The sequence below is a fragment of the Tachypleus tridentatus genome, chromosome 12, assembly GCF_004210375.1.
Source record: "Tachypleus tridentatus isolate NWPU-2018 chromosome 12, ASM421037v1, whole genome shotgun sequence".
In the NCBI taxonomy this organism is placed as follows: domain Eukaryota; kingdom Metazoa; phylum Arthropoda; class Merostomata; order Xiphosura; family Limulidae; genus Tachypleus; species Tachypleus tridentatus.
The window spans coordinates 25,943,758-25,962,390 of record NC_134836.1 but is presented as its reverse complement, the minus strand read 5'-3'; the positions used below and the strand labels follow the sequence as shown (position 1 = coordinate 25,962,390).

The following is an 18,633-nucleotide window of genomic DNA, read 5'->3' as shown; positions in this document are numbered from 1 at the left end:
TGACTACACTGTAGTTAACTTAACTTTACTTCTTTAGTTCTTAACTTGAGCTCGCTTGGTCGCCTCTGTTTATACATTGATCACCGAGACCTCAAACTTTCTGTAAGGTACACAAAAAGCTCTTATTTAACAACACTCAGTTAATGTAATGAAGGCTCATGTAATATGGCATTAACAATATTAATAAAACTTAGATAACAATATAATTGGTTTTTTTTTTTTTTAATTTCGCACAAAGCTACTCGAAGGCTATCTGTGCTAGCCGTCCCTAATTTAGTAGTGTAAGACTAGAGGGAAGGCAGCTAGTTATCACCATCCACCGCCATCTCTTGGGCTACTCTTTTACCAACGAATAGTGGGATTGACCGTACATTATAACTCCCCCACGGCTGAAAGGGCGAGCATGTTTGGCGCGACCGGGATGCGAACCCGCGACCCTCAGATTACGAGTCGCACGCCTTAACACGCTTGGCCATGCCGGGCCCAATATAATTGGAAACACAAAGTATGACTCATACAAAATTAAGTAATGAAACTTATCACAACTATAACCTTCACACAAAACAATTACTTTTAACTCTCGTGTAGCTTTGCATGAAATTCACAACAAATCAAACCCACCTAGACCTGGCATGGCCAGGTGGTTAAGGCATCTAACTTGCAGTCTGAGAGTTGCAGATTAAAATCCCCATCACACCAAATATGAATGCCTTTCAGCCATGGGAACATTATAATTCATTGCTAAAAGAGTAGTCCAAGAGTTGGCGGTGGGTGGTGATGACTGGCTGGCTTCTGTCTTATATTTCACTGCTAAATTAAGGATGGCTAGAGCAGATAGCTTGCAATATTTTTGTTTTTTCTATCATAGATCCTGTAGACAGGTAGCTGGCTCTAAAGATGTATTACAGCCACTATCTATAAAAGCCTAGATATTCTACATTTGGAAATTTACTCCAACGATAAATGAGCAAGTTTCTTTTAAATTACTGACACTAGAGAGAGAAAGACTATGATAAATTCATCAATAAGATTAGAATCTCAAACAAATACTCAAAGAAAGCTAGAGAAATACTTTCATCTATTACCTCTCTTTTGAAAGTTTTTTTAAAGGAACATTAAAATAGTGGTATGCAAATACGTTTTATAAATATTCTTACAGGAAATAAATGGTATTTTGTGAAGGGAAATATAAAGACTACTACCACATTGTGTCTTAGAAATAATTTTGAAGAGCTATCTGAAATTTAAGTAAAATTTTTCTTTCTCACTATAGAAGTAGAATTCTATGTCCTATAACTTCAAAAGGGAAGTTCTGCCATAGGTATATCAGCTAACCTACCATTGAAGGGTACTAGTTACTTCTGTGTTCTGGAGCTGGGCAGCACTACAGAGTCTCAAAGGACAGATACAAGTACAAACTTTGTATCTCAGAATGGCTGGTACAGGTATTAACACTTTTATTGATAAGCAGAGAACAACATTTCGGCCTTCCTAGGTCATCTTCAGGTTAACAAAGGAGAACAAGTTTTGACGAAATTCACTTGATATTTACATGTGACAGAGTGATTACTACTCTTTAAAGACCTGTGTTATGATGTATGACAAAGACTACTTTATAAGTACATAATGCTTCAAGTATTGGCATGTCAGGTTATTATGATATTAAATGATTAATTTTGGCATCACAGGAAGTTTGTGTCAGCAGGTGCAATGGAGCATTTGTACATAAACAAACATGTTTTACTGATGCGCTGTAATAAAATAAAAATGGACTACTTTGTGTTTAGTATTAAACAACAAATTCACCACAAGCCAGGTAGGTGGTTTATTGTGTAGCTTTGTGTGCTTTAATTTGTGACAAAAGGAGTCTTTAATAAGTTAAATCAGTTTTGAATATTTACTAATTTGGTATATCAATATTTAGAGTCGACTCCTGGTATTACAGGTGTTTGTGTCAAGAAGAGTTATATGTAACAGAATAGAGCATTTATGAACCTCCACAAATATTATTTGTGACACACAGAGTTCTTAATATGTTAATAGAGTTTAAAAGTTTCAAAAAATGAGGTGCATTTCATCTTCAGTGTCAAATATAATAATGAACGTTGTGTTACCCATCTTCATTAAGTGTCACCTGTATCATGTTACCGTCTTTCTACAAGTCTATTGGTGTGAGAAGCTGAACCCTACTCTCCCTGGAATACAAAAATATCACCACATATTATTTTATGTCACATATGTTTAGTGAATTTATGTAAGGTTAGTTCACACCAGTTTACATTACATCACTCTATGTTATATTAGGCCTCTGGCTAAGGAGATTACCAGATTCTTAACAATGGACAGTTGTCCTGGATGCCTTCTAACACAGGTACAAAAAGCAGAAATACATGAACACTTAAAAGTAATTACACACCAACTTACCAAGAACAAAATGTCTATACAGATCAACAATTGTTTACAAGGTTTGTTATCTCATATTCATGAAGAAAGATCGATAACAAATAATGATTACATAATGTTTTAGTGAGTACAAAACTTGTAATTATAAACTTATATATATATACATATGTTTACAAAGCTGTTAGTTCTTTAAACAGTTAGGCCATTTACAGTGATTTTTTTAAACTTAGTTCTTTATTACTTAACATATTCTTGTGACAGATATTTTATTTGTATGTTCAAATTAACATTTATTTTCACCAGAGGGAAAATTGAAAAGAGAATCTATGATTATAGAGGTCTAATGCATGTTTTTGATTGGCTGTACCCTCCACCATGGACTATAGTTTTGCCTATTAAACAAATTATAACAGTATTATTCACATACCTAAACTTATTTGCTATATGGTGAAGTAAAATGGACTCAAAAGTTATATTTATTTTATTTTTTGAATGAAAAGGTTCTTGTTTTCACTATGTACAGTATAAGATTTGCTGACATGCACTGTTCAGACATGGCTTTATTTTAAATATCAAGTTTATTTCATTTTCTTTCATAACAGTGTTTCTTTTGTATACACCACAGCAGTACAGACTAAGTGTGGTTCAATAACAACAAAAATATAATACAAAGAGGATAGAACTGAATAAAGCAGAGACATAACTATATTTCTACACTGATCATCATGTTAAGAGAAAATTTAGGGTAATTATCACACAGGTAATTCTTTCTCATTTTACTTTAATGTCCTGTAGTTTAAAAACAAAATCATAGTTTAACCTTTGGACACTTCATGGCTATATACTCTTTTAATATTGGATGAAAGCAATCAAATATAATAAATACAAACAGATGATGTTGTAAGCAGATACAAGAGGGACAAGAGCTATGCTTCTAGTTAATAATTAACGTAATGTTAATTTATTATAAGTTCTTCAGTATATTTTTTTAATATCTATATTTTATCTTGATATCATTTACTTTATTTTATCTTAGTTTTACTTTGAGACAGTTCACCTAATTTGTTTCAAGAAAAGGAGACTGAATATAATGCACTGTTGGCCAAAACCTTTGTTTTTGATGCAACAGATACACTTAGAACATAAAGATACTTTGCTTCAGTAACTAGCCACTGGGACATTTTGTGCTGGATGCCACCATTTCTTGTCATAATTTTATTGAACTTAAAAAATTAATGTTACAGAGGGGATAAATTTAATTCAAATTAATTATTCTACATAGTAAAATATAATCATGCCTTTCATTAATCCTGACATGCGAAAAAGAATATATAAACAAAAAACAAGAAATATATACTCAAACAATTTCTTTATCATATTTCTTTCAATCAATTGATGAAGGAGAACCCCATTTTCTTTTTGTAAAATCCCACCCAAAAAAAAAAAACATTTTTTTTTGTTCTTAAGTTTTTTCTCAGATTTATTGTTCGTCATGCACAAAGACATGTTGATATCAGTATTAAATTTTTAGGAATTGCACAGAATAATTAATTTTCCTGTAATGTATTCTTGAAACTATGGATTTTGATAAACAGTTTCTTTTTCTTCTATAATTAACCATTCCATTCAAGAGATACAGAGTATGACTATTATATATTGTGTATTATATTCATATATAGATTATACATTAATTAATGCACGTACAATCTAAAGGCTTAGAACATCATCTTATGATGTATAAATTAAGATTTTTATTCACTTCAGAGTCCTCTAAATGACAAATTGCAATCAGGTAATATTACTAGTCATTCTTTGGTTGACCTTCAAAACCTTATCAAAAGGAACATGAAGTATCTTTTTACCTTTATTTTGATTATTTTAGGAAGTACGGAAGTAGTTTAATCACTTGGTAATCATATTTCAAAAGATACTCTTTGTTTTTGTGTAGTTTTACCACCATACAAGATTAAAAGATACTTTGTTTTTGTACAATCTGGGTAAGTATGGATAGGAGTGTAAAGGATACTCTGTTTTTTTATATATTTTTAGAAAAATAAGTAAGAAGAAGAAAAACAAAGTCACTTTTTTCAAGATGTATATGTAAAGTTTAGTACTTTATTTAAAGAACTGAAATAATTAACTTCTTCATGAATCAAAAGTGACAGATATTTGACAATTGGACTATATGCAGTTTACTACTATGAATACAGTTGCATAAACAATTTATGACATGACTAAGTCCAATTCAAAAACTTGTGTTTACTAAGAATATCACTAAGTCAGATCAGTGGTTTGTATTTACTACGATCAGTATTGAACCTGCTCATAGGTCATGTTTACTTTCAGTCTTGTTACAAAACAAAATCTATAATATCAACCAATCAGAGCAAGATACAATTTTTTATTCTGATAGAAATAATAAAATATATTCCATTATTCATAACACAGATTCATTAATGTAATATACTTCATGCTCCAGCAGCAACTTAACTGTTATAAGCCTAGTGTTGGCATAATCTTACTCTTATAAGGTTTAATAATACAACTGAATTTTTTCCATACACAAGTAAAATAATTCCAGCTTTCATTATTCTGAGTGTTAATTCATCAACATAAAACTACCTCAAAAATAAGTCTTACTGTGGAATATTTGTTTAGACTACAAATCTTAATTGGAATTACAACTCTAAATATTTACAATCAATGATTCAAGTTAGTCATATAAATTGAAATACTCAAGTTATTCTATTTTATACTAAAATTAATTTGCTCTTCTGTTCTAAACTAATTTGTTCATGAAGAAGTTATGGACAAATATTAGAGAAAATATGATTTCTAATTCAAATTACGTATAAATCAAAAGCTACATCTGATTACTAAACTGGGATCAAGTTTTCTTAATTTTATTTTAAAATTTACACTGTTAATTTTGAAACAATAAATGGATCGATAGAGGTTTCATAGAAGCTCTTTAAACAGCTCTATACAAGGAGATGCAAAGGGTAATGTAACATATTTAATTAGTGATCAAATACATTTGACAAAAACGATCCTGTACAAATTAATATTTTGAATTTATATCATAAAAAATAAAATATTAAAGTAGTTTTATTTTTGAAAATCTGAATTACATATAACTTCCAAAAAACGATATAACATGGATTAACCATTCTTTCCCCAATTTTAAAAGGTAGTTTCTTGTTTTTCTCATATGGACATCCTTACAAGCTTGGTCTAAAATCCTGTATGAAATTGTCAAGTATCAAATTTTTGTAACAATTTATTCATTTGTTTATATTTTCTTAAAGTAAGTAATATTAAGATACTTAAATATATCTAACAGAACAGTGATTTAGTAAACACAAAGCTGTAGACATTAGACATCAACAATTTCCTCAGAAGGAAATATCACGAATCATAGATATTGCATAAAGACACGATATCCTACAACCTGAGCACTTTCAAAAGATGGACTTCTTCTTTAGTGGCAAACAAGTATACGGTAAATACTTTAATATTTTTAGTAAAAACCAGTCATATAACATTTATATAAGATAAATTTACATATTAATGATTTACAAAAATTTACAAAATAAAATTATTTTTCTTAAGTGGATTTCTAACTGCATGTTACAGCCTTCTTCTAGCTGCTAGAGTAATGAAGATAACTTATGTAGTAATAAAAAGTACATGAGATGTATAAAACAAAATATATTTGACCAAAGTGAAAACTTTAGTGCAACTTAAAACCAAGAAAGTAACACAGTTTAACTTGTTGCTGTGTTAAGAATTATGTTGCTGAAACAAGACAAATAATTGAAAATAAAATAAAATAACTTTGCTGCAGCAAAAAACCAAAATTAGTTGTGACCAACTATATTTGGGAATGATAGATATACTTAGGAAATATAAAATGCAGCTTTTTTAAAAACAACATTACAAGCCCTATTCTCTGTACAATAATAAAAAATTGGTAAAGTAATTTTCTTTAAGGAATTTCTCATGTCTAAAGTTTTATCAGGTTAACAATGTTTAAAACTCTCCTGAGTTCTTCAGGTTTCTAAAGCTGTGAATTAATACAAATATATATGGGATAATTTGCTATAAGCAACTTTGTTGTCCATAACCTTTCTAAAGCTTCTTGAAAGCACATCAAATACAAATTACTTTAGACTGATTTACAAATACTTTTGCTGGTAAACAATACAGGATCAGAAAGAGGTTTTGAATCTTTATTTAGTTGAGACTGCAGCATACAGTTGAAAGCTTTCTCATAAAAGAAACAAACAAAATAATAACTGGTTTTCTTCCATCATAACTGTTTACACATTTAACTTTACAGAATCTTAATTAACACTCTTTAAAAAGAAATTTAAATTAGTTATTAAAATGTACTCTAGCTACATTCCTTGCAGGATATTTTTCTATTTATTTCTATACCATGTTTGATTTCTGAGAAAAACTGATATATGTCAGTTTTATATCCACTTTAGTTATAATTAATATTGATACACAACATTTTGAAATGATTTAACAATTCTATCTTCTTTCCCACACTCATACTTACAGGCCAGTGATATGGAACCTTTTTTTTTTTTCTGACACAAAAAACTTCATATGAAAATGTACTTGTCAGCATTTCATGATAGTGAGACATTTGACGACAGAGTTCAATATTGTTTACTAACCAATCACAAGCCATCGATCTTTCACCTCTTCAATTTGTTTGGCCAACAAAGGATCTCGTATGCTTATTTTGAGCTCTAATTTTCCACCACAAGCCTTCCTGCCATCCATAAGCTGATTCAAAGAAATCCGGAAATTAGTACACTCACACTAAAATATTGACAATAAAACTGCTACAAGTATTCACCAATTACTTCTTTTATGAACTGATCTTACCAATTCTACAATTAGTGAAATGTTTTTCACATGAAAATACATAAATTCAGTAAGGTACTTTCAATATGTCACCACTACAGCGACTTACAGAAGTATAGAATTTATATTAATCCAAAATATATTTCAATAATTCCTGATGTCCTGAAAAAAAAGCTATTAACATTGAATACTTCGGATTCCACCTTTCTCAAAAGTCATTTAATGCTAAAGTATTTACAATTCTAATAAAACATTACTGAAAACAACAATAGAATATGCCTATATAGAAGGACAGAACATGTTGCAACAATGTATGAAGGAAAAAGACATGTTATTGGGAAAGAACTAATAGGGTGGTCAAAATTAATCCTATTATGACCATCGTGTTTCAGGTGTTGTGTGCATTTAAATAAAAACAATAATAAATAAAACTACTTGGATAATTTGCAACTAAACACACTTTTATATTTTGCTCTACTTAAATACTGTAATTCATAATGAAAACTTTTTTAGAATTTTGACTACAAATAAAAGTAAGGCATCTTTGCCTGTAAATAATAGACAAGTTCATATTTGTTAAGAAGTTATGGACCCTTCAGAATATAATTACTAATATTTATTCAAATATGATTTTTTTTTGCTTTTAGTGGTTGGTTACTACAGCCTTCTGCTCCCACTCTTTTATCATGTCACGACATGTGGATTGAATAATTACTAATGAAGTAGTAAACCTTACAAACAGTTAGAAGCAATGTTTAAGTTAAACTGGATAGAGCAAACTGAATTCTCTTTACTTCAAATGAGTGAAGAACAGGATTTTTTAAGCAGAAACATATGATTTTATGTAAATTTAAGGGAAACAAAAACAGATCTGAAAGTTTTTAGTAGTTCCTCTATATGTGGTTTTCATTCTTGAAAATGTCATGTTAATTTGTATCTGTTGCACAGCTCCAGACTTTGTTAAGTTTAAAGTATTCAAACAACAAGCAATAATAAAATAACTTATTATTGATTAAAAAGAAAAATTATACTTAATTAGATATAATTCATTTTGACCAACAATATTGTAAACTAAAATCATGATATTCAACTTGATAAATATTTATGATGCTATTCTGAAAGGTCAAATCCTTGATAACCAATAAATCTTTGTACATTTATAACATTTTTTGCAATTGATATTCATAGGTAAAATAGTTTGAAAAGAAGTATGGCAATGAATATCAGTCAAGTTGGAACTAATTAGATATATAAAACTTTATTATCAGTAATAAAAAATTGCAATTCTGATATGAAAGGAAATAGTTTGTTTTCTTTAAAAAAAGTCTCACAATAAAATATGAAAAAACTTCACAGACTAAATCAGATTAATTTTTAAAAACCAGAACAGACACTATTTAGTAATTTTACTTTAACTAACATGAAGTTGGGTTTAGTGTTCCAGCAGGAGAAGAAAAAATATCAATGGGCAACAGCAGAAGCTTTTTGGTTAAAAATACAACCAAATTATAACTAAAAAGACTCCCAATTGGCTCAGTGGCAGGTCTGAGAGCTTATAACACTATAAGTCAAGTTTTGATACCCATGGAAGGTAGAGCACAGATAGCCAAATGTGTAGCTTTGAGCTTAACAAAATATATGTAATATATATACAATTCTGGTTCTGGTGCTTTACTGTTTAGTTTAATTTTTTTACTTTGATTACATTTATTAATAACAAAACAATGTGCTTGCGCATTTTACAAGACCTTGTAACCAACATGTAACCGTGGTGTTATATATACTTTAAGAGTGATTATTGTATCTTTATGAAACTTAGCAAGCTTTCAGTACAATTAGAAGTATTTTGTACACAAAAATGGAGACTTTGTAATCAAGTATTTTTACAAAAATTAGTCTGTAATTACATGATGTAAAAGTGTTAACTGGTTCAAAAACAAACCGCTTTTCACGTTAAGATTCATTTGTGTAATCCCTAAAACCTTCTAAATAGAAATTATATGATAATTTTCAGAAAAACTTTATATTTGATTTGGTATTTTCTGTAACTCTATACAGGGTTGATTTGACTGACCTCATAACCACTATAAAATAGTTAAGAAATAAGTCTAAATTATCTTTTTTCTTTCTGTAAAGACTGCAAATTGTAACAGGAAACCACAAATGTTACTCCTAATAGTGTAAAGCTTCTAACAATAGAGATCTTTTTCCATTTAAGTTGCATTATTTTATAGCCCTGTGAATCAATAATCTTATCACAAATGTTGTAAATCTCTTGGTGAATGTATAACTCGTATTACACTATTGAATCCCCTACTGCATAGGCTAGTTACAAACATACTGCATGAATAATTTCTATTATTAATTTTTTTTTTTTTTTTACTTTACATAATGCATTTCTAATTTTTACATCTTAGTTACTCTTATAATAATAAATAAAATATACACATGAAAAACAAGAAATATAATACTCACCTGGATCTTCTGTTTTTGTTGTTGTTGTGGATTGTTAAAAAAGCACAAGCTTACATTTACTTTAGACTAATGGTACTAAGAAACTAACTTATTCTTTATTTAATTAAACACTTAATCTAAGAACACATAATAATAACACGTAAAAAGCAAACAATGTCCAGTAATTATCATAATTTTCTGGCTTTCTGACTATGCAATAAGAGCTATTTAGCTCCTCGACATGTTTCCTGTGGGAACAAAGTTTAAACTGGAAATGAAATATACAATTTTCTGTACAGAAAACAATGTAATGTAAAATATTACTTGATATATTAATATTTTGGCTTTCCATTACAGGTTATAAATAATATAGTACTAACGTCATAGAATTACTAGCAATTTGTGGAAGAGAGGAGGCGACAGACTGTCACAAGAAGAGAGGTCTGATCTTCTAGTTTATGGTTCTGTAACTAAATACAATTAAAGGCTATAAAAATAATGCTTTGGTGAGTAATAACTACTTTATAATGGGTAATATATGCTAAATTCGATACTTCTCAGAGGAGTGGTGAATAAATTAGAGAAGAGACAAACCTAGACAGCAAATGTCACAATTTTCATACTAGGAAAGATTAAGGATTTTTTAAAAAATATTTCCTTAAAAAATTAAGACCTTACAATATAAAATTGGATTTATTAGTTACACTTTATGCAAAGTTTATTTGTAAACATTGATAATAAAGTATTTGAATTCAATTTTATATGAAATTCTCTAAATTCTCTCATGTACACTTTAACCTGCACAATGCAAAAGAGTCAGTATGATTTTGTTTGTTATTATGAAGTATAAACACCTTGCTTTAATTTTTACCTAGTTTCTCAGCACATACATTATAAATGAATCTTCTCAGTTAACTTCTTCTGTAAAGTATCTTTTCTTTCATACATTGTATCACATTGATTTATATTTACTAATGTACAATGTTCCTTTATATAATGCATCATTGGAACTGTAGATATGACAATGGAGGACAACTGACCCTCAAGAAATACCAGTTATTATATACATGTATAGTATTTGTTTTGATTTTGTGGACATGATTTTTATAAAACATTTATAATCTCCAGCCTGCACTTAAACATTTCAGATTTATAAGTTTTCATTTAGTTCTTCAGGGTGATCTTTTCATTATGGCTGCACATTGTATGTATGCAAAAAAATTAATAACTGTGTACTTGTCATAAAGTTGTGGATTTTAAAATAAATAGTTTCTGTAAGAATGAATTGTTTATTGAATGATGTATAGACTCCAAATGTAACCACAATCACACAACACAGGAGTCAACTGTAAACTGCACGTTATTACAAACACACATCTTGAGTAAGATATAGGACATGACAGATATTGTATTAAATCTTTCACCATTACTTATACTTGTTACCATACTGTGTATAAAAACTACAGGCTAAATTTATTTGTTTTAACATAATAAATACAAATAGTAAAATACACACAATTACATATAAATACTAAAAACACTATTAACTTTCTGTAAAAAAACAAACAAACTTACATCATAGCTCTCATGAAGAGTACAAACTTTCTCTAAGTCGACCAGCTTTACACTAACTGTTCCTATTTGAGCATCACTGCGAAGAAATCCTCTGTAGATATCAAAAACCATTTTGAAATTACACTTGAACTTCTTAAAAGTTTAAAGTCTGATTCATTTCCTTATACAAATAAAATAATGTTTAATCAAGACAGTGACAACTAGTACATTTAATTAGCATTTTTAAATATCTATGTAAATAAGTTGTTTCACATTTCATTGTTTGACACACCCAAGTTAGGGAGACAAAAATGTAATAAATCACCTTACTGGTGATAATTGTTCTTCAAAATATTAGTAAGTAAATTAAGCACCAATTACACATATAAAAGTGTTCATCATACAAAAGATGGTTTGGTTTGTTTTGAATTTGTGCAAAGCTAAACGAGAGTTATCTATGCTAGCCGTTCCCAATTTAGCAGTGTAAGACTAGTGGGAAGGCAGCTAGTCATCACCACCCACTGCCAACTCTTGGGCCACTCATTTATCAATGAATAGTACGACTGACTGTCACATTATCACATCTCCACAGCTGAAAGGATGAGTGTGTTTGGTGTGATACAGATTTTAGCTCGCGACCTTCAGATTACGAATTAAGTGCCTTAACCACATGACTATGCAGGCCACAAAATAATGGAATGTGAAGATAAAATTAAAAATCTACACTTCCAGTTATAATCTGTACAACAATATCACTAAAGTAATAACACATACCCTTTAGACCAAACTTCTGCCTTTAAAGAATGCCTCTTGAAGATACGAGCCAAAGCCCTAGACTTGCGGTTTATTTCAAACTTGAATGACTCCTTATATTCTGTCAAAATAAATAAAATATTTTGAGGTAATTTTCTATGCGAGAGAATAGGTAGAGCTTTATAAATCTTATAATTCACATGTTAATTTTAGCATTATCTAACTGTTTAAGTGCAAGTCTGCACGATGGACTACATTTACTGTGCCACTGGACCTTGAATTTAGGTGTTATTTAGCCCTTAAGCCTACGACTGAGCTATTATAGGCCTTTAAGATATAAATAATTAACTGTTCTCATTCTGTATGCTGTATACTGGTTTTATTTGTCTTTGCTAGATATGTATGATGCCCATTATTTTAGGCCTGGTTCTCGAATAAAGATCAATTCATCTCATTCATCCTCTATATACACATAAAACAAAAAAGTTAATTTTTATGAAGCAAATAAGTAAATTAAATTTCATTATAAATTTCCTTTTCCATTTTCTTCTTTAGTTTAACCCTTTCAGCACTCAATAACAACTCTGAATGTTTGGCATGGCACTGAATATATATGTTTGATACTTTAACTAATTACAATATCAGTACTAAAAGCATGATATCTTGGCAATAACTCAAAAATATTAAGTGATTGTACCCAATACTATATATGTTAAATTAAATACATAAGAATAACAGGAATGAAGCAAGTTCGCCTGCCTCGCTGAGCCTTCAAGTTGACTGAGGTCGTCAAATGTGCCGAAAGTGTTTAAAAGAATGTAAACAATATCTCTCACACACACTATGTTTTACATGAATTTAAAAATAGCACAAGCCACTCAAAATGAAGAAAAGGAAAAAGGAATTGATCCCTTGACAACGATATATTACTGATGATTAAAAACTGAAAAGTACTTAAATGGTTCTTGAGTTTCCAGAGACAATTTTAAATACATTTACCTGTTAATATATATATGGTTTAATGGAGCGATTCTTGAGTTTCCACAGAAAATTTTAAATACATTTACCTGTTAATATATATATGGCCTGCTCAAGTTTTCTTTAATTAATGCTGATAACATATTTATATGCATATTTAAATAATACAGTAACACATATTTAAATAATATAGCATATTATAAGTGTTGACTTAGTGCACACACACACTTGACCTGAGAAAATTTATTTTGTGGAAAGGGAGCTATGCCACTCCAAAATAAATCGTACAATATTTGTACATGGTATGCTATCATACGGATGTAATACCTGTTGTATAATTGAGATCCCAACAACTTTTTCAAAATAATGGAATAATGTAGATAGTGTGGTTATATGATTAGTAGAAATCAGGAATAATCAAACTCTCAGTGGTCTTGATATAAAAACAAATTAGTTTCAACACATTAATTGCATTGCCTTCTTGTAGGAAAACTGATCAGCAATGCCTACTTGATCCCAAAATTATGAATTTCTTTAAAAACACAGGAGGTTAGAAAGCCATTTAACTTAAAATGATAATTCTTTGATAGTTGCTGTCCATTCTACAGAGTTTCATCATTCAACTTTTGATACTTTTTTATATGATTATCCCTTTAGTATAAGATTCTTGTTTTGATGGCTAAAATCTCCAGTATGAAAAAGATAACAGTTTGTTTCCACACTTAGAGTTTATTTTTATGTTCAGAAACTTATGTGAACACTTCCAGTTTCACCTACCCAAACTTTCTTGCAAGACTGATATGGTAAAGTATAAATGCTTTGCTTTTATTAAGTGCTGATCTACTTGAAGTTATTTTTGATGGTGTTCAGACATTTGTCAACATAACATAAATGGTAGTGTAAATTAAAATCGTGGTGACCATGTTAATCTGGATATGTTCATTTCTTATTTATGGCAGACATAATAGGGTATGGTATGAATTATAAGTATTGACCCATTTTCATTTTGACGTGTTGTAAATTGGTAATTTATGAAATGGATGAAGAAAGTTAAAAGACCTTCCCAACAAAGTTCTTGATAAGTTGGTTCTAAATTTATTCTTTTAAGCATTTCAGTAAATGTGTTATAAAAGGTAGTGTTTTATCTTTCCACAACAAAAGAAAAAGTTTCAGTAAGAATTTTGCAATTTTAATGTGGAGAGGAAAACAATATAGTAATGGAAATTATTATAGAAATACGTAAGTGATACAGAAATCGCAAACAATAATAATTTGGCAACAAGAAAGTACTTTTTATAAAAGTACAAAACATTATCACAGCAAAATACAAAACAAAAGCAAATATATTGTCCAAGGTACTTCAATTTGTGTGTGTTTCTTGCTATAGCAACGCCATGTTAGGCTATCTGCTGTGTCCATCAAGGAGAATCAAACTCTAAATTTGAAAATCGTGAATCTGCAGCTTTACCGCTGTCCCACTAGGGAACGTTTTTTTATGTGAACACTTTGTTTAATATGAAGCATTACTCTTTGATTCATGTAGTCATACAATTTGTATCAGGTTTGAATACTGTTCTAAATGCGTATTACTCCCCTTAAGTCAGCCGAGATAGTTGGTTGCCTTTCGACCTTCAATATTTTCATATAAGCTCATACAGCCTCAAGAATTTTCATATCAGGACTTTGTACAAGTCAAGTCATGATTGTATCTCATCATATCAGCCTCTTTACCTCTCAAAAACAACTGTTTCTTCTTGTTTCTAATTTTTTTCATCTGTACTGACCAAACCAGAATCTTGGTAATTAACATTTTCCCTCTTCTAACATTTATTTTAAATAAATACTTTTCCACAGAATAATTAGCTAGCCATCAAATGAACTTTCAGCCTTGCAAGCAATAATGTGTACTGCCCTGGACTTAAGTTGCAAGAACATTAAACTATAGTCCTTCTGAAGTTTTCAAAATTCCCAGAGAGCTTAAAGTTGGCAAAAAACATTCCAATGAAGAACTTTTTAAATCAAATCACAAAAACTTCATGACAACTACAGGAATTTCACGACTTTTCCACTTTTAGAAATATATATTTTTTTAATTCCAGGTTTTTTAGTACACATTAAAATCTACTCCTGTTACTCTTTCACAACAGGAGTCCATTTAGTTTTCAGTAAGTCACTGTTACATTCAAAATATAATTAACCCTATAACTATAGACATCCTTTACAGTGCATATCATGAGATTTTAGTGAACTAAATTCAAAATTTTGCTAATTTATTTCCTGCTTATGTTATACCAATTAGTAAAGCATAAATTCTTAGGTAATAATCCATATTTTAATAGTACATACTTTCCAAGTTTTTAATTTTATAAGGTAATATTTATAAACAATCCTGAATTTTCCTCTAATGTGACACCATTTGTTTTGCCATCTTCTTTTTCTATTTTATGCACTTGCTCTGCAATAAATATGAAATTCAATGCAAATTACTCACTATAAAATTGTCATTGCTCAGACAAATCACAATTTTTATAGCCTTCAAATAGAAAATAAGACCCCTCTTTCCACACCCACCTGTCAGATTATTCTTTTATGTTTAATTCTATATTATTTATAACCAAGAAAAAGCCAAGGTTTTTATCTATTAAATGGTATATTTATTATGTTGTTTTCTCAATGAAGAATAGTCAATTTCACTGTTAGTACAAGCTTCATTTCCATGGGAAAGATAACACCAGCTTGGATGAATTTGCAATCTCTTGTTGCAAAGTTGGAAAACTGGAACATTTTTGAAAGATAGGTTAAATGAGTATTTTTTGCATGCTATTTGACTATGTTTTTGGTGCATTATTTAATTAAATAAAAAGTATTTAGTTTATTATTACAAGTAGTATAAAATAACAAGCTTGTGTGTCCTTGATAAAGAAGATTGGGCGAGTACTTTTCATGTTTAGTTTTTATTTATTATAAAAGTAACCAAAAGGTGAAATAAATAACAATATAACAAAAATGTTTCATGCAATGTAATTTGAGAGCATAGCATGATTTGCATGTGCCATAAGTGCTTTACAACTAACAGCAGTATGGATAGAACTTAGACACTGTTCAAAGGGCAGTAAAAACAATAAAATGTAATTATAAATACATGAATACTGTTCTGAACGTAAAGCTACTCAGGATAAACGAAGACAGTTTCATGTCATAATCTGAAGCCATTCTACAAAGAAAATGAAAACAATTTACATTTATCTTGATTTTCTTTAGTGGTTACAAGGTCAGTTAAATTGACTGATGTCATATATAGATAGAGAAAATAACAGATAAAATATAAAGTTTTACTGAAAATAAACATTTGAAATGTATTTAGGAGATTCTACAGAATAATTAAAATAGAATTTGAGGTTTTTGAGATGAAGGAAAGCATTTTTATTTTTAGCATAAAAATTACTTTTCACATGGATTATTCAAAACAAATACTTCATACATTTGTGGCCAAATCTTTTTTTTTTAGTTTATTTAAAATACTTTACTAAAAAATATTAACTTTTTATATGTGAAAGACTTGTAGTGTTTAGTGAAGACTGTCAAATTTTGTGAAGATATACATATTATATTACACGTTAGTAGTACAAGATTTATAACAGTTTTATATAGGTAAAATGAAGTTATGTGGTTGGTAAAATTCACCGATCCTGTGTTGAGAGTTATAAACCTTTACTATCAATGTATGTAAATTAAATTATGAAGACTTACGATCTGAGAATTTATTTTATTGAAGTTTTAAGTCCCTTATTTCAAAATAAACCATTAAAAACCTACTTAAACTTCAGATATATTGTCACATGATCAGCGAGCTATAAAAATTGTCTTTGGCATTTTGTACCTTCAATAATTTAATGGCAGTATTGTAGGTACAGTTAAATAATAATATACTTAGATAACCTTAACTCATTCATTTCAAAGTTCTCTGAGCATAATATAGTTGAAACAAGAAATAATTTTTTTCACCCCCTGAGAGTTGCCACATGCACTTTCAACAGATTTTTTTGAGCTTCCATGTAAAGATCTTTCATTTGTATATTTATTAGAAAGGGGTCATTTTATGCTATAAATTAACAATGACTACTTAGAAATTGGTGTACAGTTATCCTCACAAGTTACATGAAATGACTAATGTGTGGTTAGTTGCTAGATGAACAACAGTACTTACCATTGTTTCATGTTACAGTGAGAAAGAGTTTAAATTGCATTTATCTTATCATTATATATTTTAGGTAATTATGGTAACTAGTTATGGTTTAAAATGCATAATTAAGAAGTTTAATTTTTTTTTTTAAAATATACATCATACTTTGCATCCATTCCCAAGGTTTATGATATTGTTTGTTTTTATTTTTCAATTTTGCTCAAAGCCACTCGAGGGCTATCTGCACTAGCCATCTCTAATTTAGCAGTGTAAGACTAGAGGGATGGCAGCTAGTCATCACCACCTACCACCAACTCTTGGGCTTCTCTTTTACCCACAAATAGGGGGACTGACTGTCACATTATAATGCCCCTATGGTTGAAATGGCGAGCATGTTTGGTGCAACAGGGATTCGAACCTGTGAGCCTCAGATTACGAGTTGAACGCCTTAACCTATCTGGCCATCCCGAGCCTGTTTGTGATATTATACAAGGAACAAAAGTTTTACCAAAGGTCTGCACATGTCTCCCAGAGAAACAGTTATATGCCTCAAGGGTCTCATTGACTTGGATTAAGATGAATAATAAGTAGTAAAGGTTGTTGTTGCTTTGAATTAAGCACAAAACTACACAATGGGCTATCTGTGCTCTGTCCACCACGGGTATCAAAACCCGGATTTTAGCGTCGTAAGTCCGCAGACATACCGCTGAGCCACTGGGGGGCAAGTAGTAAAGTACAAAAAAAGAAAACATTAAAATAACTTCATGTGAAAAGGAAGAGCTGAATTTATGAATATAACAAACAGAAAATCTTTAAAGATATTCTACAAAATATTTAAAGGTATGGATTTTTTTTTTACTTCTTAATTTCAATTATTTTGTTGCATTGTACAATGATGACAATAGCTAGAGTTGGTGATATGGTAAAGGAAATTACAAAATATAAATATGCATCTTAAAAAAAACTTTTGATATCCTTTTAGAGGTTCTAGAAATTATGCAAATAAAACATGAAACTTTAAAATTAAGAGAAGTATTTTTATACTTAAAATGAAAATCACCTTGCATTTGATTTATTACTGGTTTAAATAAGAGTAACTACTATAAAAATAACATTTTCAGTAAAAACTCTTAATTATAAAACCATTATTATATATGTACAAGATATTTATAATCTTCTATGAAGTCGTACTAGTGTTTGAGAGGATACGTTAAGAAATCTCATATTTACCACACGCATTATTGTACAAGTGAATTTTGTGACTCAATTTCTGTGAGTTGCATAAGTCTGCCGTAAAGAGTTAACATGAGAGCAACACAACTTCCTTGAGCAGTAATGCCCTTGAGTACTTTGTGTAAACCATGAGCTCATACTTGAGTTAAGCAGACACACTAGAAGCATTGAGATAAGGTTGGTAGACCTTTTGA

At 29.7% G+C, this 18,633-nt stretch overlaps 1 protein-coding gene across 1 annotated transcript in view; it reads right to left on the bottom strand.

Annotated features, from left to right (window-relative positions):
• Nucleotides 1-6,621: 6,621 nt before the first annotated feature.
• l(2)gd1 (lethal (2) giant discs 1) overlaps nt 6,622-18,633 on the bottom strand; it is a 96,735-nt gene continuing 84,723 nt past the window's right edge. The window contains exons 21-23 of the mRNA XM_076473336.1: nt 12,067-12,166; nt 11,314-11,404; nt 6,622-7,203 (exon numbers count right to left, since the gene is read on the bottom strand). Of these exons, the coding sequence (XP_076329451.1) occupies nt 7,087-7,203; nt 11,314-11,404; nt 12,067-12,166 (308 nt within the window). The 3' untranslated portion in view covers nt 6,622-7,086. The remainder of the gene's footprint in view (nt 7,204-11,313; nt 11,405-12,066; nt 12,167-18,633) is intronic.